This window comes from Nyctereutes procyonoides, unplaced genomic scaffold (assembly GCF_905146905.1).
Source record: "Nyctereutes procyonoides isolate TBG_1078 unplaced genomic scaffold, NYPRO_anot_genome, whole genome shotgun sequence".
Lineage (NCBI taxonomy): Eukaryota > Metazoa > Chordata > Mammalia > Carnivora > Canidae > Nyctereutes > Nyctereutes procyonoides.
In genome coordinates, this window is record NW_026575046.1 from 61,301,182 (window position 1) to 61,327,605 (window position 26,424).

At 42.2% G+C, this 26,424-nt stretch overlaps 1 protein-coding gene across 1 annotated transcript in view; it reads left to right on the plus strand.

Annotated features, from left to right (window-relative positions):
• Positions 1–20,324, plus strand: part of KCNMA1 (potassium calcium-activated channel subfamily M alpha 1) — a 709,595-nt gene extending 689,271 nt beyond the window's left edge. The window contains 4 exon segments of the mRNA XM_055325743.1: positions 6,231–6,425; positions 8,295–8,413; positions 9,916–10,140; positions 19,617–20,324. Of these exon segments, the coding sequence (XP_055181718.1) occupies positions 6,231–6,425; positions 8,295–8,413; positions 9,916–10,140; positions 19,617–19,638 (561 nt within the window). The 3' untranslated portion in view covers positions 19,639–20,324.
• Positions 20,325–26,424: the final 6,100 nt, after the last annotated feature.

Sequence of the window (26,424 nt, forward strand, 5' to 3'; positions counted from 1 at the left end):
ATCTTCTAGAGAAGTCTCTGGCTAACCTGATCTTGTACTTTTTTTCCCTTATAGCATTGTGTTAGGCCATATTTTGTCTTCATTTAATATTTTATATTTAAATATTCACCTGGTACAGATTTAAATGTTGGCAGCATTTACTTGGTGAGCCATTTCAATCCACATCCTTGGTACATCATTCAGCTCAGGGCAGGTTGTGCTCATTTGTTTCCTTGCTTCCTTATTCATTTTTTACCTGCTCAAATTTTGTTTATAGCATTAACTTGTGAACACTTGCTATTTATCAATTTGACTTCTGTTGTCTTTCCTCAATATCTACCAGCCTTCTCATAAAAGACAGAAAGAAAGAAAGAAAGAAAGAAAGAAAGAAAGAAAGAAAGAAAGAAACCACTCTACATATTTTTCCATGTAGTTTCAGCCAACTTCTTACTTTTACTTCCACATCACTGATTTTGTGTATATGTGATTTTTAGTTCTATAACATAGTGCCTCTTTTTCTTTGTTGTTTTGGTAAGAACACTTCACATGAGATCTACCCACCTAAATTTTTCAGTGTCCAATATACTATTGTTAACTATTGCTTCTGAATGGGTAAAAGTCTGGCCATTATAAGTTTAGTTATCTTTTAACGATTTCTCTTTTGTTTTAAAACATTTACTGAGATATAATTAATAATCATGCAATTCTCCCACTTGAAGTGTTCAATCCTGCAATTTTTAGCATGATCACAAGTATGCACAACCATCACCACATTCAATTTTAGAACATTCTTATTGCCTCAAAAAAAAAAAAAAAAACCTTCCATACCTTTTGGCAACTCCCACTAACCTCCATCTCTTTCCCTCAGCCTTATGCAACTATTAATCTACCACCTATATTTATGGATTTGCCTCTTCTAGACATTTCATAAAAGTGGAATCATACAATATATAGTCTCTTGTGACTGACTTCTTTCACTTAACATAATGTTTTCAAGGTTCATTCATGTTGGAGCACATATTAGTACTTCATACCTTTTTGTGGTATGAATAATATTTGTATAGCTGAATAATATTCATGCATAGATATAGCACATTTTATTTATGCATACAGTAGGTGATAGACATTTGGACTATTTCAATTTTTAGCTATTATGAATAATGTTGTTATAAACATCTGTATAGAAGTTTTCATATGTACATACTTTCTTTTAGTTTTTATTGGATCTATATATAGAAGTAGAATTGCTGAGTTATATATCTCTGTCTAACCGTATAAGGAACTGCTAAACTGTTTCTTGAAGTGGTGGTATCATTTTATATTCCCACCAGCAGAGTGTTATGGTGCAGTTTCTCTACATCCTCATCAACTCTTATGATTTGTCTTTTTGATTGTAGCCATCCTAGTGAGTGTGAAGAGGTATCTCATCATGGTTTTTTATTTTTAATTTTTTTTTAATTTTTTTTATTTAGTTATGATAGTCACAGAGAGAGAGAGAGGCAGAGACACAGGCAGAGGGAGAAGCAGGCTCTATGCACCGGAAGCCTGACGTGGGATTCAATCCCGGGTCTCCAGGATCGTGCCCTGGGCCAAAGGCAGGCGCCAAACTGCTGCGCCACCCAGGGATCCCTCATCATGGTTTTTTAATTTGCATTTTCCTGATAACTAGTGATGTCAGGCATCTTTTCATTTTCTTTTTATTTTGTTGGCCATTTGTATATCTTTTTTTTTTTTTTGAGAGGTGTTGATTTAAGTTTTTTGTCCATTTTTAAAACTGGGTTATTTGTATTTATGTTGTTGGGTTGTAAGATTTTATATATGTATATAAAAGATATATATAAAATCTTACATAAGATTATATATGGGGCAGCCTGGGTGGCTTAGCGGTTTAGCACTGCCTTTGGCCTGGAGCATGATCCTGGAGACCCAGGATCGAGTCTCACATCGGGCTCTCGGTATGGAGCCTGCTTCTCCCTCTGTGTCTCTGCCTTTCTCTGTGTGTGTGTGTGTGTGTGTGTGTCTCATGAATAAATAAATAAAAAGAAGACTATATATGTATATTATACATATATATTCTGGATACTAGACTTTATCAGATATAAAGGGGGTTGCTTTGAGTATCATATTTAAGAATCCATTTTCAAATCAAAGGTTATGACAATTTACCCTATGTTTTCTCCTGTTTCATAGTTTTAGCTCTTACATTTAGATCTTTGATCAATTTGAATTAATTTTTGCATATGGTGTGAGGTAGGGGTCCAACTTTATTCTTCTGAATGTAGAAGTCTAAGAATTATAGCTTCATTTGTTTAAGAAACTATCTTCTTTCTCTATGGAATGATCTTGGCACCCTTGCCAAAATCAATTGACAAATGCATATGAGTTTCTTTCTGGACTGAATGTCAATATTACACTGTCTTGATTATAGTAGCCTTGTAGTGTGTTTTGACATCAAGAAGTATGAGTCCTCCAACTTCATCTATTTTAGATTGCTGGGTTATTTGGAGTGCTTGCAATTTTTTTTTAGATTTTATTTTTTCATGAAAGACACAGAGAGAGAGAGAGAGGCAGAGGCACAGGCAGAGGGAAAAGCAGGCCTCATGCAGGGAACCCAATGTGGGACTTGATCCCGAGTCTCCAGGATCACACCCTGGACTGAAGGCAGCACTAAACCACTGAGCCACCTGGGCTACCCCGGCTTGCAATTTTATATGAATTTTATTTTGTTTTTATTTTTTAAGAGATTTTATTTATTTATTTGAAAGAGAGAGAGAGCACAAGCAGAGGGAGGAGAGGAGGGAGAGGGAGAAGCAGACTCTCTGCTCAGCAGGGAGCGCAACACAGGGCTGGATCCCAGGACCCTGAGATCATGACCTAAGCTAAAGGCAGACACTTAACCAACTGAGACACTCAGGCACCCTTCATATTAATTTTGGAATTAGCTTTTCCATGTCTATATGGTTTTGGGGGTTTTGACAGAGATCGTACTGAATCTGTATATTGTTTGGGGGAATACTACTGTCTTAATAATATTAAGACTTCCAATCCATAAAGATGAGATACCTTTCTATTATTTAGATTCTCTTGAATATCTTTCAACAATATTTTGTAGTTTTAAGTGTACCAGTCTTATACTTCCTTGGTTAAATCTCTTCCTAAGTAGTTCTTCTTAGTGATGCTATTATAAAAGGAATTTCTTAATTTTATTCTTGTATTGTTCATTGCAAGTGTATAGGTATATAAATAATATTTTGTATATTGATTTTGTACTTGCAAACTTGCTGAGCACATTTATATCTATAATTGAATTTTAATAGATAACTTAGAATTTTCTATATATAACATCATGTTCTCTGTACTTCTTTCTTTCTGATATGGATAGTCATTTCTTTCTAGCCTTGGCTAGAGCCCTCAGTGCTGTGTTGAAAGAGAAATGGTGAGAGCAGACTTCCTTGTCTTGTTGCTGATTCTAAGGGGAAAGCATTCAGTCTTTCACTAAGTCTGCTGTTAACTTTGGGTTTTTGATACATGCCCTTTATCAGGCTAAAGACATTCCCCTTTATTCCTAGTTTGTTGAATGTGTTTATCATGAAAGCATATTGGATTCTTTTAGTTATCTCTAATCACATCCATTTTAATTTTAATATCTTGCATAAAAATGGGTGAGTTGTATGAAGTCTTCTTTCTTATAGTTTCATCTTTTACTTCTTATAGACACAATATTTTTAAAAATTTTATTTGATTCCAAGACAGATGCTTCTAACTTTTTCTTCTACTTCTTCCAGTAACTAATCAGTCAAAATGATGCTTTTCCTTTATATCTTAAATACTATGGTTCCCTTATAAAAAATATTTATACTGGCTCTTTTTATTTCTCTGTACCGAAAAACAGAGTTCAGTGTACAAGGTCATGACTATTCTGTGCCCACTTTGCAAGCTGTTAAATTCCTCCCCTTGGTCTTGATCTAAATGGGTAATTAGAGCACAAAGGTCCTTGTCAAGTTTCCATGCCCAGCACTCACATATTTAATGTGCCACAGGGCTAGGGAGGAGTCTCCTGCTTCTCATGATGTGTTATCTGACTGTAGCGAAGAGGATCTGGAAATGGAAAATGTTGGAAATGCTTGTAGATGTGCCCCAGAACAGGAACATACCTCCAGAGGCTCCTCTTGCTACTCCTGCCCCATCCCAGGATACAGTGTACTGGTGACCTTTGCCCTGTCATTCCTGAGTCCAAACAGGGTCTTCCAATGGAGGCAGACTGAGAAGTACAAACTCAAGGGTGAAATACATGGCTTTGGTTTGCCCATCCTTCACCCCAAACATCAAGGATTTTTTTTTTTTTTAAAGGAAAGGCTGAGGATGAGAGGACTGTTCCTCTCCCTAGCAAAAGCTCTGAGTCTCTGATACCAGGCTAGAAGTATCTGTCAGCACTTGCTGTGCACCAAGCACTGTTCTATGTGGCTCACGTGTGTTAGTTCTGTTGTCCTTTTAACCACTCTGTTATTACATTTTACGATAACAAAACTGAAGCACAAAAATGACAAATAACTTTCCAGGGTCACACAACTTCTGAGAGGTGAAGCCAGCATTACATCCACCGCCTGACTCAGTCTTATCCCGTGTCCAGGCCAGCAGCAGTTCGTCCAGTACTAGTCCTTGTGCTGCTTCTGTGCCTCAGGGCACATCTGAGCTCTGGTGGAGGATACCTTCATTCTCCTTAGGGTCTGACTCCTTCTCGGTAACATTCCTAGTCTCCTTTGCTGTTGGAATGTTCTATCACTTTGGGTGTTTTGCCAGTATTTCAATGAGGAAAGTGAATCCTGCCTCATCCATGAGCAGCTATCATTTGAACTCCGAAGTCCTCATGGAATTCTTTTTTTCCCTTTTTTTTTAAAAGATTTTATTTACTTATTTATGAGAGAGACACACACACACAGAGGCAAAGACACAGGGAGAGGGAGAAGCAGGCTCCCTGCGGAGAGCCTGATGCAGAACTCAATCCCAGGACCCAGGGATCACAACCTGAGCCAATTTGGGCAGCTGCTCAACCACTGAGCCACCCAGGTGTCCCAGAAGTTCTCATGGAATTCTTTGCATATGAACTTGATCTTAATGACTGTGCTTATTTTACGGTTAAGAAGATCAAAGTCTAGACTGATTAGTCAACCCCTAAGACAAAGAACTAGTGATGGCTACACAGGATGAGAGAACTCATCCTTACCTGGTTTATTCCCCACTACATTTTGCCAGGTAAACTATCTGAGAAAATGCTGGGGTGAAATGCAGCTGTTTCCTAACCGACTCCCCAAAGTCCATACGCCCTCAGAAGCCACTGGCAAACTCTGGTTTCATTTCATTTTGCCTGCTTGATTTCTTCTTACCCTGGAAAATGGAACATAGACTCTTACTTGAGATTTTTCTCAAATTAGGCTGGTGACAAGTGTCTTTTTGAGCTCTTTTATTTGGCACCCTATTAATATTTTTAAACTCCCATTGTTTTGTTCCTGACAGATCTGTTATGTTTCAGGTGTGAGACAAATGTACACATAGAGGGAAACTTCTCTAATATGCTATATTTGCCTCAGAGGGAAACTTTTCTAATATGCTATATTGAGATCACTTAAAAAAATAAAACCAAAAGTGCACGTACCAGGACATCCTCCTCCTCGTTATTTTATCTGACATATTTAATTGATAGAGACTTCTGGGTTAGATTATCATCAAAGCACATAATAAAATAAATTGGTGACATGTGGCCTTAATGACACTCTCGGCATCCCTTTCCAATGCCGAAGGAAGTTTTACCACTTTGGGGAAGGCGACATCCTAGCATAGGGTGACAGGACCTCAGAGGTAGTCGTACTTGGATTAGCAGCCTGGACAGGCTGCATTTTGTGTCACAAGTCCAAAGTCCCTCAGTAGACATGTGGGACTTAAGGAAGGGAAGCAGTATTTGCATCCCTACTAACACCAATTATGGTAAACACCAGCCATTTAGACTTCAGCCCTTTAATGAAAGTTCCCTGAACTGGTTTTTAAAAGTCAGACTCTCCTGGAAGAACCAAGTAGGAGAGAGAAGAATGGAATAATTGAGGCTGCTGTCTTTTCACTTCCCACATAAAATTATTTGAAAAGAAAGGCCAAAACTTTAAACAGGAGATACCAAGGAAAGTTGTAATTTGGATGTCTGTTGTCATGACTTTAGGGTGTTTGCTTAAAGGACTTTTTTCCCCCAACTCTCTCCCCAGACATACTTCAATGACAATATCCTTACCCTCATCCGGACCCTGGTGACCGGAGGAGCCACACCAGAGCTGGAGGCTCTGATTGCTGAGGAGAATGCACTTCGAGGGGGCTACAGCACCCCCCAGACCCTGGCCAATAGGGACCGCTGCCGTGTGGCCCAGTTAGCGCTACTGGATGGGCCCTTTGCGGACTTGGGGGTAAGTCCATGGAGCAGAACCCGCTGGTTAGGAATAACTTGGCCTGAGTGAACTGGGTGCCAGACAGTGAGGAGCTAGGCGCCTGTCTTTTCTGTCTTCTGTGGTAAAATAACTATGATGTTTATGGTTTATTGCATAGCAGGCACTATGCTTTAACATTCATTTTTATTCCAATGGCAATCCTTTGACATTCTTTAAGGAAACTGAGGCTCAGAAAGACTGAGGGTTGGCCCAATCAGGAATTTGCACCAGGAATGCTGGCTTCAGAGCCTGTGGACTTACTCACTCCCCTGGGAAACTCCTACCATGAGCTAGGAGGCATCAGGTGATTATAGCATGCAACCAAGGCGGGGATCCCCTTTCCACACAGTCTTGGCATGCCTCAGGGCTACTTCACCCCAAAGGCATGTTCATAGCACATGAGGAGCTTTTAAAAACCATTGATGGCCATGCCCGATTCCCGGGATTCTAAGTTTTTGTATCTAGGTATGACTGTGGCCTTGGAAGTTTTTAAACACCACTGGTATTTACATACATCTAGAGCCACTGGTCAAACAAATAGCATCTCATGTGGATCCTTTAATGTCCCTAATTCCAGATCTAGGCCCTCACATTTCTGAGGCTGGACCCAGTCACTCTCCCTCATGCTTTCCCTGCCACAGAGGGTATGACCAGTGCCTCCCTTTGGGCCCCATGCACCAGCTGGGTTCACGTACTTTAGCAAAAGTATGCACTCTTGACCCTTATTCATGGCCCTACCACCTCCACAGATGTGTTCAAGGGGTGGAGAGCCACAAGTCTTGGGAACCAATAAAGCTATTGCACAAAAGTAGTGTTGCCCAGGGAAAGGGTCACTGTCTCTATTTCTTCTGAAACCCTGATGTTGACTTGCACCATATTTTGGTGTGGTTATGGGCAAGGACCTTTGTTAGACTGGGCTTTTTTGAAAGGTGGCTTCCATAGCTAGTGTCCCCTTTCATCTATCATTGACTTATACACTTATGCACTTTAAAAGGATAAAGACTTTAAATATCAGTAAGATTTGGCCCCATTTGTGTTTTGTCATACGATGCGCATGTGGAAATTCCAATGACAGGAAGGACAAAGGCAGCCTCTTATTCCCAAAGAAGTCATTCTTCAGGGCCCTTCCTGTACTAACGCTCACCTGAAATCACCTGGCTGCATGAAACCAGCGTTTCCAAGTGCGTGGATTTGCTTTCACATTCCACATCAGGCCCCAGACCCTTGGAAGGTGACCGTGAACTGATTAGGACTGTGAATCCCACTTATTCAGCCTGCAGCTCTTAGCCTCTTGGGGAAACACATTCTCTTCCACCAGTGCCATCTCTGAGGTCTGTAAATTGTGCTTTTCACACAGTCCTTTCCCTGAAAGAGTCTGTCACCATAGTACCTGGTGGGGTCTTTTCTCCTAGCAGTGATTTTAATTATCACTCGAGCAGTTTTGACAACACGGTCAGATCACAGTGATTACAGCCGAGCTGGGGCTAAACATAATCACCATTTCGCAGAGCTGGTTTCTTCTCAGCCAAACATGCATTTGAGACCTTCAGACTTTACACCCTCATTTCACATGAGGGAGAGGCACACTCTCTTTAGGGTTCTCATTGCTACAGATAGAAAACTGGAGAGAACCAGAGGAGAACCCCATCATTATCTGATCCCTGAAAATTACCAGTATTTGATGGAGGCAGTTAATCACAGTGACTTCTTTATCCTTGGTCCTTTGGAACAGACCCTGCAATTCAGGAGACCCCAAAACAAGCTTTCATGAGAAGGCTCTGTTCCCCCCTGGACCTCTACTTCCAGATAAATAAAAATGTTGCTCTCTGTTCTTTTCTTGTCTCCCAGGATGGTGGTTGTTATGGTGATCTGTTCTGCAAAGCTCTGAAAACATATAATATGCTTTGTTTTGGAATTTACCGGCTGAGAGATGCTCACCTCAGCACCCCCAGCCAATGCACAAAGAGGTGAGTATATTTCCACTCTGCTCTCCCAACCCAAATGCAGAGACAGAAATATCCTCTCCTGTCCCCCACTTGTACAGGCAGAGGTCCATGTATATGTTCTCAACGTGCAAATGACTCTGCCCACATTAAATCCAACACTGAGTTTGGAGGTCATGGGAGATGTTTTTCTTTAATTACCCATAGAAGCTGTAAAGAATTCAAGTTTTATAGATTAGTTGCTGAATAGGAGTGTCTCCTCTAAAATCCAGCTGCAGGGATTATTCTGTTGGTAGCTAATAGATATTTCATATTGCTAGTGTTTAAGATAGATGGTTCCTTTGCCATATCCTAGATGCCCATATTTTTACTTATATTTATTTATATTTTAATGGACTTACTTTTTAAACTTTTATATATTTACTTTGAGAAAATCATGTATTATCACCTTAAGCAGAAAAAAATAGCAGTTTATATGTACTAGTTATATTTTTCTAATTGCATTAAAATAAATTCATAGTAGCCGCAAATTAAAAGTGCACTATAGAATTACCAAAACCAGTGTGTTTGCGTGATATACCTCAAGAAACAATGCTATAGAGCTGAGTATTTCTCAGCTCTGTTTGCACATCAGAATCACCAGCTTTGTAAAAATATTCTTATTTCTCTGACTTAGTCGGTCTAGATTGAAAACATAGATAATTTTTTAATGCACAGAGATATAGGGTATAGCCAGAGTTGAGAGAATTGCTTTGAGAACCAGCGAGTTCTCAAAGTTTAGCGAGGCCGGAGAATCACTGGCACAGCTTGTCCAAACACAAATCACTGGACCCCACCCCCAGTGCATCTGACTCCATAGATCTAGAGGGAAGTTGCTTAAGAATTTGCATTTTAAGTTCCCAGGTGATGTTAGTATGTCTGGCTTAGGACCCACCTTGACATGTACTACTATGGAAGAAACAGTGATTTTTTTTTTTTTTTAAGTGTCTGGTGTTAACAGGATGGAATTGGGAACAGTTAAAGGAAGGCTAGCATAGACAGAGGCAGGGAGGTCTTTTTTCTTCTTTCATTTAGAAAAATCCCCACAAGAGTTGATTTTCTAAATGGAAAAGAGTGAGAAAGGACTAAGAAGTGAGATCATGGGAAACAAAGACCCTGTGATATGTGTCTGGGATTGTTCAGAACACTCTAGAATGAAAGGTGCAGTACAGTCCATGAACCTCCTGCATGCATTTGGGCTACTCAGGATCAGAAGGGAACTTGATAGTGAATGGAAAGGGGCTCATAGGCCATAGGAAGCACGGTTTTGTTCTCCCATCACGGGCACCAATTCTGCATCTCTGCCGGGGCTCGTGTCTGGCCTCCTGTCCCGAGCATCAGCTTGGAAGATAATACTTAGGGCCTTGAACCAGCTAGAAGCCCATCTTCCAGGTCCTCTGCAAGACCAGAGGATCCTATAGGTTCAGAGACAGGTGAACTATGCCCGCAGTTATCCTCACCTGTGACCCCTTTGCTTTCCCGCCCAGGTATGTCATCACCAACCCCCCTTACGAGTTTGAGCTCGTGCCGACAGACCTGATCTTCTGCTTGATGCAGTTTGACCACAACGCCGGCCAGTCCCGGGCCAGCCTCTCCCATTCCTCCCACTCGTCCCAGTCCTCCAGCAAGAAGAGCTCCTCCGTGCACTCCATCCCGTCCACGGCAAACCGACAGAACCGACCCAAGTCCCGGGAGTCCCGAGACAAACAGAAGTACGTGCAGGAAGAGCGCCTCTGATATGTGTATCCACTGCCACCGTGTGTGAAACTGTATCCGCCACTCATGTTCCCCAGTGGGTGTTTCCAACAGTAACTTTCCCCCTTTGCCCCTGTAGTCTCCTCCCTTTTTTTTACACATATTTGCATATGTATGATAGTGTGCATGTGGTTGTCATTTTTATTTCACCACCATAAAACCCTTGAGCACAACAGCAAATAAGCAGAAGGACCAAAAGTTATTTATGATTCTAGGGGAAAAATAACCCAAAGGCATGCTCCAGACATAAATAGCTCACTGCAGGAAGGAGTTTGCAGAGTAGGGGAGAGCCCTTGTGATCGATGTCAGTTATGCAAAGCAAGTTTAGTTAATGTAGAAGAAAAGTTTGTTCTGATTTATCAGGATTATCAGGGTGCTCCGGGTTTTGGTTTTGTTGTTGTTTTCCTTTCTTCCTTTCTTTTTTTTTTTTTTCATATATACATACACATGTATTTGAAACGAGCAACCAAAAAGCAACAAAAACATATCGATTGTTTTTCCACTCTCTGGGCTGAAGTCTCGCAAAGCATTTAAAAGGCTTTCGCCATTTGCGTAGATGATTATTAAGCACCTGCTTTTATAACAGAACATGCGCAATTTTTTTTACTCACCAAGGCCTTTTTTTGTCTCAGAGCTAGCTAGCTTCCTCTGGGAGTTCCTATGAACATTTCTACCCTTACTGTGGAGGAAAGAATAGTGTCCTATTCGTGGATGTATCAAATTCTAGTCATTTAATCTAAGTGAACAGAGGTTTGATTGCATATTAAATTGTTATTCTGTCTCCTTATGCCATATGACTAGCTATTTTTTTTCTTTCACTTTTGACATTTGGGATGAAAAGCCATATGTATCATAAATATCAGATGTAAGTCATTAAAAACTGCCTTCCTGGGACTTTTACATCTTTTAAAAGGTGAATTACTTACCTTATGTACAGAATAAATAATGCTCAGGAAAGAGCGAGTATTTTTCCATGCATTCTCAGGGGACCTTTTTAACTCCCCTTTGTTTGATTAGCTAGGGCCCCAATGCCAGGTAGGAGCAAGGGCTGGGGCCGTGGTAGAGTGTGAGGAAGATAAACCCAGCAGCAGAGCATGTTTTTCTAGGAGCCGACATGCTAAATAAATCAGAAGGTAGGGGGATCGAGCCACAATTGACTCAACAAAGACAAAAGCCAGCTACCACCCCAAACTGCTGGCACAGCTGCATGGTGCTGGCTGTCCCAAAGCTGAGAGCTGGTGGAAAAATTCCTCCTCCCCAGTTTCTTGAACATAGCCAATTCACTTAGGCAGGCGAATGACAACTACGGCGAACCGCTCCTTGTCGTCACGGGGTGGGGAGAAGAAGCGTGCAACAGTAAGCCAAACACATTTTGGTACAATTATTTTTTTCTTCTGTTTTCCTTCTTCTCCTTTTTTTTTTTTTAAGTTAGTAAGCATGAGAGGAAAGGTAGAAAAATCCCTTTTTCAATATCCAGTTGTCAGATGTCTTATGCATGCAAATCAGGCTTTAGGCAGTGCAGTAGTTCCTACAAATCGGCAGACTCCACCACAACCAAATTCTTGTGCTTGTGGACTAGCCCCGGGCTGGTGTATACCTATTTGAAATGTCTCCTTTAAAAAATTCCATTGAGCCGAATAGGGGTGGAGGGGAGGAAAAAGGTGCCACAGCTATACCATCTCTAAAAAGGTGTTTTTATGGTGAATGCTTTGAGTTTAGATTTCGGATCCCCTCTCCCCCCAAGCATGATAGTTTTGGAGGTTTGCTTGCTGTGTGAGTTGACAAGCACTTTTACTGACAGAATGGTGAGGCTCAGTCTGAACCTCTGCCCCCCATACCAAAGACAGGCAGTGCAGTATTCAGACCAGGAATGGGGTGGGGGAAAAATGTATACATGTATATTAAAAAGCCCGATGAGTGGAAGAATTTTTTTCAAATTATTTTTGTCCCTATATGTCAATTTCTATATTATGTATAATTATCTATCTTTTTATATAGAACTATATATATCTCTATATATATATATACACACACATATATATGTATACTATACGTATATGTGTGTGTGTATATATATATATATATATATATATATATATACACACATAGACCCCAGTTTGGGATCATGAAGAGCTTTTCATGCATTCTTTGCAAAGGAGGTTATCAAGTTGTGCCCATAGAACATTTATACCTATAAGAATGTGCCAGTTAAAGTGCTCAACAGGAAATATGACAGTTTAAAAGCATTGTAAAACTCACATAGCTTACTTCTCTCTCTAAAGTGCAACAAGGATGAATAGAATGGGCCAAGGTATGACAATTAATGGTTCTGCATGACCTAGCCACTGCTGGGGGTTTTCTTCTATAACGTTGTCCTTGTGAAAACTTTTGTGAAATTAAAAAAAAAGGAGTTACAAATTTTATTCTGTTATTGGTTTGTTTATTTTTATTTATATTGTTCTGTTTGTGGTTTTATTTAGTTTGTTTTGCTTTTTTTTTTTCTCCCCCTTTCCCTCCTCTTCCTTCCCTACTTCTCCTCCTTCCTTCACTTTCTAAATTGCTCAGCGCGATGAGGCTGTGCTGCTGCTACTGCTAGATCCCTTAGAGTTTGTTTTGGTGTTCTTGGTTTTGGGGTTGGGTAATTTGGGGGGAACTTCTCTCCATCTGGCTTGCCTTTAAATCTGCACGTGGCCTCCCTGCCCACCTTGGTACCTTGCTCCAAGTCCAAAAGCATTTTCCCATCAAGAAACCCAGCTTCCTCCACTCCCCCTCCCCATTACCACCACCCCAACCCAGTCCCCCATCAGTCTGTCCACATTTCTGTGTTTATCTTGGCAAGACCTACTAAATCAGAGTATGATGCCAGGTGATAAACTTTGCTGGAAAACATTTGCAGCCATTCCATTTGGCAAACCTGCTTCTCGGTTCATATTTTATCCTCCTTTTAATGTAGACCAGGAGGTTTATTAATGACAAAAGCATTGGTCTCCTTTATGTTTGATCAATAGGCCCCCAAATTAAAACTGTTCAATTATGTGTCTCAACTCCTAGAGCAAGCCCGGTTATCCGGGGCCTCACGACTCAGGCTCTGCATCATCCAAGTCTCTCCTGCCGCCTGCCTTTCAGGCATTTGTTACATCCCAACCAGAGATTGGGAAGATAGAGAGAAGTGATGCCAAAACGCATTTTATATACAATCTGTCAGCAGCTCTGATGAGATGATGTTGTGACAGGAACAGGGTGGGAACAGACTGTGACATGAGATGAAACTTTGGGATTTTCCCGGGACTTTAGGCACACAACTGAGAGTTGACTGTAGCATTTGGCTAACCATACATTCAGTGATGAAAAGGTAATCATTATGACCTCTATTCCATTAGCTGAAACCACTATGTTTTACTTGCCCTCAATAGAACAAAGTCTCCTCCCTTGTTTTCCATGTGACTCCAAACTTCCCCATTCCCCTTTCAGCCTCTTTTAGGAAGGAAGCACACAAAGTCCTCGCATTATGTCTCTCCCCTTCCTGCTCCCCATGAAAAAATAAAAGAATAGGAAGGAAATGGAGAGAGAAAGAAAAAAGAAGGAAGGAAGGAGAAAGAGAGAGAAAGCAAGAAAGAAAAAAGAGAAAGAGAGAAAGAAGAAAGAAAAAGAAAGAAGAAAGAAGTAGGTAAAGGTTGAGAGCAAAAGAATTATTTGAAGAGAAAGTATATGCATTTAAAAAGAGCAACAGCTAGAAACTCAATTATCTGTACCGTTCTAGAAGAGAAGCAATTTGTAAGCCATTCAGTCCAATTTGCTTTAGGTTTTGAAAGGGCTGAACCTTAAGTAAGTGGGTAGACCAGGAGGTGTAGTGAAGCCTTCTCAGCCTCAACAGCTTGCTCGGATGATCGTAAAATCATCAACATCCCTAAGGATTGCTACCCAGGGGCCTTCCTGAAGCCAGTTCAAATGGATAAAGAGAAAGCTGGACCCTTGGACATAGAGTCCTACCACAACCGGGAGAAGTTTCAAATTCCGTATGAACATTACAGGTTGTGACCTGGAACCTTATAATAAGTGCCCAGTAAATCTTTTGAAATAACTTGAACTTAAATATTTTCAGACCTTTCATCATGTTATCAATTATCTTTACTCCCTTGGCTTATCTTTAAAAAGGATCCAAGAGTGCCTCTAGGTGCTTCCCTATGCTGCTGTGCCATTGGCGCTCTCTCGAGCTAGGCTCAGGGCTCCTGAGGAGGGGGGTAGCCTTAGAAGTCCGGTGAGACGGAGGTATAGACTGTGCCTCCTGCCAGCATTGTCAAGATCTCAGATGACCAGAAAAAACCTTTGACTGGCTCTTCTTCAGCATGGGAAAAGCCTAAAGGTGTGTGCATCCCAACAGAGACAATTAAATCAACCTGACAGGTTCCTATAGCAACAGGCTCCTGAAGGATAAAGAGGAAAGTATGGAAACTTCAGGGCAAGACAGGGTAAAAATCAGTGTCTCAACCAGCTTCTTTAACCCATCCCTGCTTTGTCATAACACGACGAAGCTGAGCAGCTGTGGGCACCTGTCACTAAGCCGGTGGCCTGTCTCCCACCAGGAGATGGCACCTATTGTAAAGGGAGGTGAGAGGGATTATCCCCTGCCACCCAAAAGGAAAGAGTGAAGAGTCTGTCCTTGGGGTGTCAGCTGGGCAAAGGCCCCAGAAAAGGCCCAGAGCGGGGGGCAGTTTGCTCTGCTCAGCGAATGGCAGCATTAGACTTTCAGTTAAAAGAGGCAAATCGAGTCATGATGGACGATTGCAAATAAGTGTCAGTTTTCATAAATGGAAGCTGCTTTGGTTCTGGTGCGAACGGTTTTTATGTCTATGAAGTAGCCATCCGTTGCCCATGGAGGGGGAAGACAGCAGTACGCACGGGTGGGGGCCCCCTGGGGGCCTTGAGGTCTGCTGGGCAGAGGGCCAACGCCAGACTGCGTCCCAGAAAGGTGAGCTGGGAAAGCAGACAGCGTTACCCCTGCAGGCTCCAGCTCCTGGTTGGGGCTTCCTGTCCTCAGCTGTTGTCTCTCCAAATGGAACCTTCATTCTCTAAACCTCAGCTTGTGGGACAGCAGGAGGAGGGCCAATTATTCCAAATACCATTGCTGTATTCTCGCCTCTCCTTTAATGCACTCTTCTCTGGGGAGCAGTTCAGTGAAAAGGCTGAATCCCACAGTCCTGACAAGCCGCAGAGCCAGTGGAGAGGCTCAGTTTTCACAGCACAGCCTGTTTCCCTGCTTGCAGGTGCCCAGGCAGCCAGGACAGCCCAGGTCTGGGGTCGTTCCCCCCCACCCCCGCCTGCCAGCCCCACTCCTCCAGGCTCCTCGTGGCTTGGGGAAGTCCTAGCTCTTATCCTGGGCCCTTCTATCTCAGGAATGGAAGTAGCGATGGAAGACGCAGAGGACCCATGGGTGGGGTAGGGCACCTGTTGAGCACAAAGCCGTTATCTATATCTGTATCTGTAAGGATACAGGCCCCACAGCAGGGTAGCCATCCTGAACCCCTCAGAAAGAATGCAGGGCCACCCCTTTCTCTCCTTTCCTTCCAATGCAGATAACCCAAGCAAATCCTCCTGGGTTGTCTCTAATGCCGAGCTCCCCGTTCTGCAGGCCAGCACCCCGGTTTATGTTCCTTAGATCTCAGTGTGCAGCCACACGTAGCCCTCGGGTACAGAGAGTGCTCGTGTAAATGCTAAGGTCATAGGACAGGCTAACACCCAGCGCTTCCTTAGCGCCAGACTCCTGCCAGCACTTTACCTACTCATTCAGTCCTCACCCCAGCTCTGCCGAATGGGGCAGCTCACACCTCTGTTCCAAGGGATCTACAGGACAGATTTGTTCAGAGCCACCGGCCAGAAAGTGGCAGAGTGGCTTTTGAAAGTGCGGGCACTTCCGCACCTGGGCCTAGGCCTGTGCTGAGCGCTGCACCTGCTCGAGCACCTTCCCTCCAGGTGACAGCGGGAGGAAGATCTGCCCAGGAGCCGAGCCCATTTGACAGAAGATCCGTAGCTGCAATTGGTTAGGTGGTGGCCTGCTGGGAGCCAGCTGCCACCAGGCGAGTCCCCAGATCCACCTCCCCCTCCTGGCTGCTGCCTCCATTGGCAGCCCCCAGCTCCCTGTGGGCCGGTGCCGCACAGCTCCGTGCCCCCCGCCCCTCCGGGCAGTGCCAGGTCCCTCAGAGGCATCTTGCACTCCACGTCCAGGTTGCATCTCGCCCTACCAGTCACTTGCCAGAGACCACAAAGCCTCCCCTCCCGAATCCGGGGGTCGCACACGACCCCTGTTGGGGCTGTTTTCCTCTGGCGGCGAGGAGGCCCGCACAGCCAGATCCACCGGCCTTCCCATCTTCGGGACAAAAACGAAGCTCCTGGAAATCTCTTTCTGGCCTGTGGCATGAGGCGGGGAGAGGAGATAAACTCAGGGATCTGGATTTTTTTTCTGGACCACTTCAGCATCCATTTGAATCCCTTCCCTGAGTGTTCTTCCTCATGGTCCATGGGGTGGCCTCCCATTGACCCAGTTTCTTCTTTGGAAGGCGAGATTCATAAACCCAAGTGTCTTCATCATACCCCGCACACTCTCTGTTGAAACAAGTGGCTGACGACCATTAAAGTGTGCGTTCCTCTGATGGCCTTTGGGAGAATCTCTTCGTGAAATACCTCTGCCCCTGGATATTTTACCAGAGTGCTCAGAGCATTAACATATTTCCACGTCCTCGACATCCTACCCAACCAAGTCTCCAACAACATATATATTCATATCTGACCAGGGGCCCAAATTAAAAAGCCTGTTTCTCAGGCGTAATGAGAACCTCAGCTCATCACCAGGATGTGCTTGAACACAGCTCCTTCTTGTGTGGAGCTGAATGGCCAAGACACAGGTGCTACTCTGCATAGATTTTCTTCTATGGCAAGAAACGTAGAAGGAAAGAGAGAACGAAGCTTAAACGGGGAAATAATGCTCTCTTTCTTACCGACAGCAGAAGGAAATTGATATTCTCTCTGCTGCGAAAGGTCAAAATGCCAACTTCGAATTGAACTGTAAAGACTAAATTCTGAACAATTATTCTCTGCAGCAGTTGTAAAAATTTCAGCAAATTGCAGCTGTCTTAGGTCTTTCGCCCAAAAGACCTACCCGTTTCCATCAGCGGAGTTCAGTTTCCTTTCCAACCTGGCATGTCCAACCTAGCACTAAATCCCTTTGCACAATCAGTCCCCACAGGGGCACAGCCAAAACCCAGGGCAGCTAAGGCAAACAGCACAGACGCCTGGTTCAGCTCTTCTGAAAATCATCCTTACACATAAACCATTGGAAAAAGTCATAGTTTGAAATTGTTTCAGCGGCCTGGCAATGCTTTTAAAACATGATAACCATCACACGCTACTCCTCTCTGAAAGGTTAGTTTAATCGTAGATCACAAAAAAATTGGTTTCCACAAATGCATAATGGTTCATCTATGTCACACTTGAACTAAATGGTTTTTTAAATGGAGCTGAAATTATTTTGATGTGTACACAGTCCTGGATTTCTATACAACCTTTTTTAACCAGTCCATCAGGAACCTTGCCTCTAAAGCCTCATTAATAATTCAGATGTGCTGATGACTTTAAAAGATCTATGGAATTGAAGCTTAGGAAAAAAAAAAAAAACTCCGCTTGACAAAAAGATAAATGAATGTAGAAAGAAGCTGTACGAGTCTGGCAAGCTGTAGATCATCTCAGAACAGATTGTAACTTTATCATTCTGTCAGGGGGAATAATTTAAAGCACTTAATCAGTTAGCTTCACTGTGAGGATGTAGCATTATGAATTCCTATCGTCCAATCTGTTCAAATCAAAGTGAACTTAATTATAATAGGTGAGAGAGCCAGAGCAGGAGAAAGGGGAGTGGAGAATGATCCGAGAGACAGTAGTGTCCTGGGTGTAAACTGAGCTGCTGAACAAAGGGTAGTGGGCCAGCAGCTCTCACCGAGGACACCCCAGCTCCCCCGACGGTGTTTAGGCTGAGGGCTCAGACTTGACACCGCAACAGAGTACGCCTCGAGGAGACACAAGCAGAGCGGTTGTGAAGCTGATCACAGTTGCTGAATTCATAGATCATTAGCCTATCAGACAGACAGACAGACAGACGCGCGCGCGCGCACACACACACACACACACACACACACACACACGCCAGGTGTCAAGCCAGGTGAGCAATTTTTGTTAATGTATCAGTCCAGGACCGCTGACAAGGCAGTTGTGACTTGTTCTGATAGCAGAAAAGAGGCCATTGTCTCTAGAGCAGTGGTTGTGCCTGGAAGCTTTTCCCCTTTTTCTCTCCTTTTCCTAAGCCACTAATATGCTTCCCAAATTCGAATGTCCTATTTGCCCAGTCTATTCATGTCTGTATATGAGGCCGATAACCCAGAAAGTTTCAATCCTAGAAAAAAGGCAGGGGCAAGGCCTGAGCCCTGTAAAATAGCACTTAAGTGCAGAGAGGATGCTAGGCCCTTTCCTTGCCCCCCTTAACTCACCCCCAACACTCTGACTCAGCCTTCTCTCTCAGGCATCTCTGTATTTAGGGTGGAAATGAAATGCCAAGACTTCGTCGAGCTCCCTTGTCAACAGCTTGGGTTATGATAGTCGGTTAAGATACTGCCACTGGGAATTCGTTTCATAACTTTCTACCAACACAGAGTTTTCTTTCTTGAAATAAAAACCATCTCAAAATTGTCTTAAAATATTGGTTACTGTTCTGATTTTTAGTCTCATTGCCCAGCAAAATCTGTGGGCTTAAGACCCTTAAAAATGGCTGCAAAAAAAAAAAAAAAAGAAAAAGAAAAAGAAAAAGAAAAGAAAAGAAAGAAAGAAAGAAAGAAAAACAAAGAAGAGTGGTGTATTGAGATACAACCAAGTGTGTCTGTTATAAAAAAAAAAAAAGCCAAGTACAGGTTGGGAGGAGGAGATTCTGCATAAGATGCTAGATCACTGGCTCTGTGTCAGGGACAATGTCCCTCACGTTCCACTCAAATCAGTGAACATGCAAGTCTCTCTTTAGGCACAGTGTTCACACCTAATATTTGGTATATTCAGCATCTCCTTCCCACCAAAGCTTTCCAGGCCACTAAAGGAACCCCAGAGAGCATTGCTGGAGTTCCTCTTCCAACCACTCTTTGTTTTGAGAGGTCCACCTACGGGGCTTCCAAGGCCCATGGGTGCATTGGTCATCACTTGTCACAGGCAGCAGAGCTGCCCCAGGTCCTGTGGTTCTCCCTACACTGCACTATCTCTTAGCAACTATTCACTGTCAGCTTCTATCGATTACATTTTTGCTTTTTTTTTTTTTCAATGAACTTTCCAAAGGCTTTACCCTAGGACTAATTAAGCTTCTCATTTCTCCTTCTTGTTCTCTATCCGTTTTGCCCTTTAGCAGAAAAGAAATGGTTTACAGATGAACCGGATAATGCCTATCCCAGAAACATTCAAATCAAGCCCATGAGTACCCACATGGCTAACCAGATCAACCAATATAAATCCACAAGCAGCTTGATTCCACCAATCAGAGAAGTTGAAGATGAATGTTGACTCCCAGGAGACCAGAACTATTTTTTTAAAGCCTGACAAACTTCATAAATGGTGATGTGACTTTTCTTCCTCTTACATGCTGAATCACTGGTGGAAACGTTAGGATAAGCGAGAATTGCAAGAAAAATAAAGTAGACAGATCTTTCTCTTTGTCTGCCTTGAATATTGCTTCCATGTATTTTGGAAAAGAAAATGATTTCATTTATAAATGAACATACTAAAATAGTCATGTATAGCCTCTAGCATTTTAAATTATTTTTATTTATTAGAAAGAAATATATTTTTTCTTTTTTTCTCATTGTCAGATATCTTCCCTATATCTCAACAATGCAAAATCAAAATGAGTAAGTGGCCAGACTCCTTAATGCGTATTTCTCTTCTTTTTCTCTTTTCCTTTGAGGAGAATGATGGTCACCACCACAGTTAATTGTTATGAAGGGAAATGGATTATTAAAACAATTTTAAAATGGTCCGATGATGTAAACATATATTTTAGTAAATTCATAAAAGAAGACAAAAGGGGGCAGGTGAATTTCCTGGATGGGTGTGTATTTTAGCTGCATCGACACCAGCTCTTAATAAATGGAAACTTATTTATTTTCTCAGTTGAAAGTCATATTTTTGTAGTTTTAGTTTTCATTCTGTTTTTCTCACCCTTTTGTTCGTATATTTAAAGGGAAGACCTTCTCGCAGCTTTTCTACAATTGCCAGATCAGGTTTATCCAGCCAACTAACGATGCCAGGAGGGTTGTGAGCACGCCTGGGACGTGAAAGTTGAGGACCAGATGCGCACAAGATACTGCTCTGTTTGTTGTTCTAATGGTGGGGACTCCTCCATGCTGTTATGCTTCTCATTTCCTATGTCCAAACCACCCACACAAGCACAGTAATTTCAACTCTGGAAGGGTCTGGTGGACTTTCTCCCCACTCCCCAGGTCTCAGAGCTTTTAGCCTGAAAGTTTGTAAACACCAGTGGATAGTTTCACTTAGCAATAGGATATGATAATGCATTCGTTCTTCTCACTGAGTTTTTGTTTAAAAGCCAGAAAATTTTCACAATCAAGGAGACTACTTTTGCCCAGATTTTATTTTTTTCAGGCTTTCCTTTAGTTGCTGGGACAAAACACACAAACTTGCTGCAATGGTGTAAAACATAATAACGACAACAGCAAAACAATGAATGCCCTCAATACAGATTATTAGAAAAGTCCTTTGAAAATGACCAGCAGTGAAATCAAATGTCTCAGCCACTTCCAACTGTGCTTAAAGATTTTTCTAGCCATCAGACACAATTACCAAGTCTCAGAGCTCTGCTGTGGCTTGCATGCTCGGTGTACAGTCGTCCCGGCAACTGTTACGTTCCAAACGATTTAGCAAATCTTTCAACTTCAAAAATGATCAATCTTTTATACAGTCATCAGGGTCTATGGAGAAGCATGGATGTGATAGTGATTTTTCTTTTCTTTGAAAATGTAAACTGTGGACACTTGAAGAAACCAAACTTACCAAAATACCCCTCAAAGTCCCATGATATCTATTCCATTAATTCTTTAGGCCATGACCCTGTGGCACTTAGTATATTAGTGCAAATCAAATCAGAGCCATGCAATGAAATCACCATGAAAACATACGTCCACTAAATACTCCAATTACCAGTGTAGGCAAAATGAGCTTCCACCTCTGTCTACTTCCTGCAGAGCCAACGTAGTTGTGCTTCCGCCTTGTAGGCGCCGTCCTGAAGTGACTTGTCAGACTGTGGTTACCCTGTTGTCACATTTTGTAGAAGTAGCTCTATAAAAGTATTGTGAATATAATGTATGTCCAATTGGATTGTTTAAAAACTACTTATAACCAATCACTAGTCTACACAGCAGACTAAAATGATGTCAGCAGTCTATATTCAGGCTTATGAACATTTCCTGGTTTCCAACAGAAGTAAATCGGGTTTGTGGGGTGAATCCCTTGTTAGGATTTCACAACTTTCTTAAAAGCTAGGCCTTCTTCTACATAATTATTTTTTATTGGGGTCACCTTAGTACATTCACATCAATCCACGCTCTTCTTTCCTTCATGAACCCTGGTGGACTCTTCTTCACTCTTCTTCCTGATAACCATTTCCAAATTTGTTGGAACTGTTTAGTAACCTTGGCAGGTGATGGTGGCCACCTAAATGATCTTCCCTTAGATAAACAGTGTCCTGTGCCTCTCAAACCCATCTTTCCATACTGTCAGTCTGAAACAGAAGTATAAACTCCATGACCACCATGGCCAGAGATTTAAATCTAAACTTTTCTTTTCTTTTTTCTTTTCTCTTTCCTCCTTTCCATTTCAGTATTGTTGATAGATAACTTTTTTTTTCTTTTGATCAAATAACTAAGATGGTTTCCTATAACAAAGTGCTACCCCCAAAACTAATTGGCAGGAATCTATTTTCCTCTATGGTAGAAGACCAAGCTCATGCTGTTTTGATAACAAATTCAATAACAATTCAACAATAAATTGTTCTGAGACAGAAAATAAAAATAAGCTTTTTTTTTTTTGAGGAAGTATGCAAAATGATTGGTTGGTAGCTCCTTTGGCAAAAACTGGCGCTGGGTAAGTTAAAAGTGATGTGAGAACAAGGTTGTAAGACCACGGAAAGGCTCAAGCCAATCCTAGAGCTTCCTGATTAGTTTCTATGTGTTGATCTCTCTGGCTGGGAAGAGGTCATAATTTTATCCCACTGTGATAGACCAGTACCCATATTTCTGACTAAATTAAACTTAAACCAATGATGGTCATCATTGGCACCATCTGTCTTGAAAGACTCTGATCTCCTATCCCATTTTAGGGTTCCAGGAAAGCCCTTATCCAAACTAAAGACTCTTGGGTGCTTTGGGAATCAAAGACTCATCAAGACAGTATTTAAAAATCAGAAAGCACCTATTTACAAAGACATCATGACCATCATAATCTTTCTTATTAAGAAAACTTTTACTTTTATCCAGGGAATTATATATTTCAAAATATCACCTTGAACCAGTATAAAATACTTTACATATAAATGTGACTAAGGCATGTTGGGGAACACCCAGAGCTCTTTCCTTCCAAAGCTTGGGTTACCTTATGATGTATTTTGTACAAAATTTAATTGAAGACTTAAAACAACAGAGAATTAGAACTATTTGGTTAGGGTACAAAAGGGAGAAACTGAGAAAGCAGAAGAAAATTGGGGATTATTTTCATGCTGAAAGTCAAAGAGTGCAACTTCCTTACTGGTGGTTTAATATGAGCATTCAAGAGGTATATCTGCAAATAACTAGCTATGCACTTTGAGAATGTTCCTGAAACCCTCGGAATCCCAAGGACCTCATTTGTAAATGAGAATGACTCACCTAAATGGTCCTAAGGTGCCTTTCAGATCTGGGAGGACATGAGCTAGGTTAGGAGTAGGGGCATGGGAATAGTCATTGGAAGCAATCTTCTCCTGTGCTGGGATGATGGTCCTCTTGCTGCAGCATCCAAGTGATACTCCTGAGAGTGCTGTGCAGTTTCTGTCCTGGGCCCGTGAAAGCTAGGTTCATGCCTCTGCTTTGCACTTTGGAGTCTCCCTAGGTTCAAAATGCAATTTCAAAATTCAGGTTCTCTTGGGTCACATTGGGTCAGATTTTTCTGTGTGTTCCTATGGTGTACGTCTCCATCTCAGCCCTGTCTGCCCTTTTTCTTGGCTCCAAGCTCAGTTCCAGTCAATCCCTTCATCTCTAACCCAGATCTCCACTTTTCAATATGTAGTTAGAGTCTCCTGACCCCCAGATTCCTGACATTTTTCCTCATTTTTATTTCCACAGGTGGATCTGGGCTTTAGGAAGCAACCCGTCTAACTTCTCACTTCATTTCCTGTCCTGTTTATTTGATTTCCTTTCTTCCATTAGTACACTCTTTCTTTATTACTTACATTCCTATCTAATTTTGATCTATCATTCTTCATTTTCAATGAAAACCTCAGTAAAGAAAGAAAGGAAGGAAGAACAAAAGGAGGAAGAGAGGTATGAAGAGGGAGAAAAAAAGAATACCAAACCAATTGATTTGAATGTGAGCCTACTGTTAGGAGACCAAGCAAATCCATTCAACTTGGACATAGTGTTCCATTGCAGAACCTGTCCATTATCTCTTCTGTCCCTGTGGTCTGTCTATTCTCTATCCTGTTCCTCTTTGTGGCTTTTGGAATGGTGGTAAAATAACTGTGGTCCTTCAAAGGGACTTTACTATTTAGGCCTTGACTCAGCCTCTTTAAAAAGCAAAGGGAACTGAGATTTCACTTATAACTTATCTGGCAAATTTCCTTTCTGCCCCTCCCCTACTCACTCTATGTTCCCAAAGTGCATTCATTTTTCTATCCAACAGAGATGATATGGCACTTTAATCCCATGGTCATATAAAGTGGTGATACGGCCCTTTGGGTTTATTAATGAGAGAGTAGTAATTAAAAACGATTTCCAGCCAGTTTGTATGAGCATGGCCATATTGTTTTCTTAAGTGAAGCCTGCTGTAGTTGCTTGTTGCCCATGCGATACCAGTTGTTCTTTTTATTTTTTTAATTGCCATAAAATAAGACAGTTCAGAGGATACTTTTATCCTTAATTTTATTTCCCAAGGAACTACAGAGCCTAATTGGCTATTGCTCTGGCAAGCCCACTTGGAACACATGAGGGAAATGAGCCTGTGTGCCCTGACACAGCCACCTTTTAGCAGAACACCAGTTAGAGGCTGCATTATACCACAGCCTCGTGGTTAGATTGAGGGGAGGAATGTTGAGTTAGACTCTCTATACCAAATCTTCCTTTTTTGCATCATTTTTTGAGAAAGGGCCTGAGACTTAAGTATGTAAAGACAAGCCAAGCCAGGAATGCATCTAGGAGCTAGGAAGAAAGAACAGAAACAAAATGATATAAGCAGCAGTTTCAAGTACCATCATCCAGGTACACGTATGTGGTGGCAAGAGCTAGTGCTTTGGGTGGAAAAGAAGGAGAGGTTGCATTGAATTATATCTGTTGGGAAGAATACAGAGTGATATAGTGCTTGATGGGCTTTGGAGGTATTTCAATGGGAAATAGATGGCTATAGAAAAATATAGAGAATGAAGGTTTTCCAGGAAGAGGCGACTTAATGGGCCATGGCTCATTGGTGGGAATGTGATTTCAATACATAAGGCCATTTTGTCTCTGGTGACACAGTCCTGTAGGGGAGCTGAAGAAATCTAAGATGAGACCTTAGGAAATAGACTGTCTTAAGAGGCAAGCCAAGAGGTTGAGACTTGATTTAGAAAGCCATGGAAAGCCACTAAAAGTTTTAAACAGAGTGATGAACACCAGTGCCTGTGCATTTTTTAGGTTGAAAGTTTTGAGATGTCAGTTCCTCCTGGAAGTCATCAGGAGCGCATGTGCAAAGCTAAACGTTTTTCTTAGCAACATGGAGTTCTCAAGGGTGCACTTTCCAAGTCTAAAATAGCATAGGAAGCACTTATCTTCCTCAGATACGTGTCATGGATCATACTTGTTATAGAAGTTTAGTTGTAAGGACTGGTGTGTGGATTAGGTGTTGGGGCAATGACTGGTTCTGGAAACTGTTCTTATGAAAGAAACAGTGACTTTGGGCCCCAAGGGAAGAACCACGTGGAGGATTGGGAAAGAAGAAAGGAAGACAGGAAGGGGAGCCAGCAAATGCGGGCACCAGAGCAATGTTGTATTAGATTCATTCAGAGTAGAAGAAACTTTCCATAAGTGAGAGCTTTCCATAAGTGAAGGCCTTGCAGGCAAAAGGAGTGCACAAGTGGATCTGGGAAGAGGTTTCCAGCAATCCCTGTGGATTTGGAAGTCAGGCCCACAGAGGTACTTGTCAAGTATGGAGTGTGACTGAGTCTTCCAAAGGAGGAAGCATAGGTCTGGAAGGCCATCTGGCCTAAAAGACTCTTAGGAGGCTACAGCCATATTTATAGGTGCTAGAAGGAACACCATAAGTAGATACTCTTGGGATAGGAGATCTAGGTTACTCCAGAACTAGGAAAATGTCAAGCAAGAGAGGGAAACTCTGAGAAAGAAAGGATGAGGCATTTATGAGGTTGGAGATGAAGGGTACCAGAGATGATGACTCCTCAGTAAAAGCACTCACTTGATAAGGGCAAGGACTTTGCTTATTTTTCTTTATCCCCAGGGCCTGTCATGAGTCCTGGCTCCGGCTGGGCAATCAGTTGGCTGCTATGTGTTACTTTGGATGCCATGGGAAATGCAGGGTCAGCAGGACTTCTAGGCTACTGACACTCTTCCTGGAGGATTCAAAAGAGGTGCTGGGCCTCTTCTTTCCTCTACCTGTTCATGTCACCCCATTAGTCTTCCCCTACCCGTCCCCCAAACAATGCACACACTGGAAGCTTCAGTTTCAGCATTCTTAAAACAAATGTGACAATCACTTTGCTTTGGTGGCTTTTCTGGACAGGCAGCAGGAGGAGAGAGGCTTTTTTTTGGCCCATTGAAAACAGACTCTAATTTCTAGGTAGATTTTAAGTTTAAAAAGGTTTCCTTTGGCCTATCTATCCCCTTCTATCCCACAGAAGGACATCTGTGCTTCTTCTCCTCCACCCAGCTATTCAGTAGAACAGGGACAAACGTGACACCAAAGCT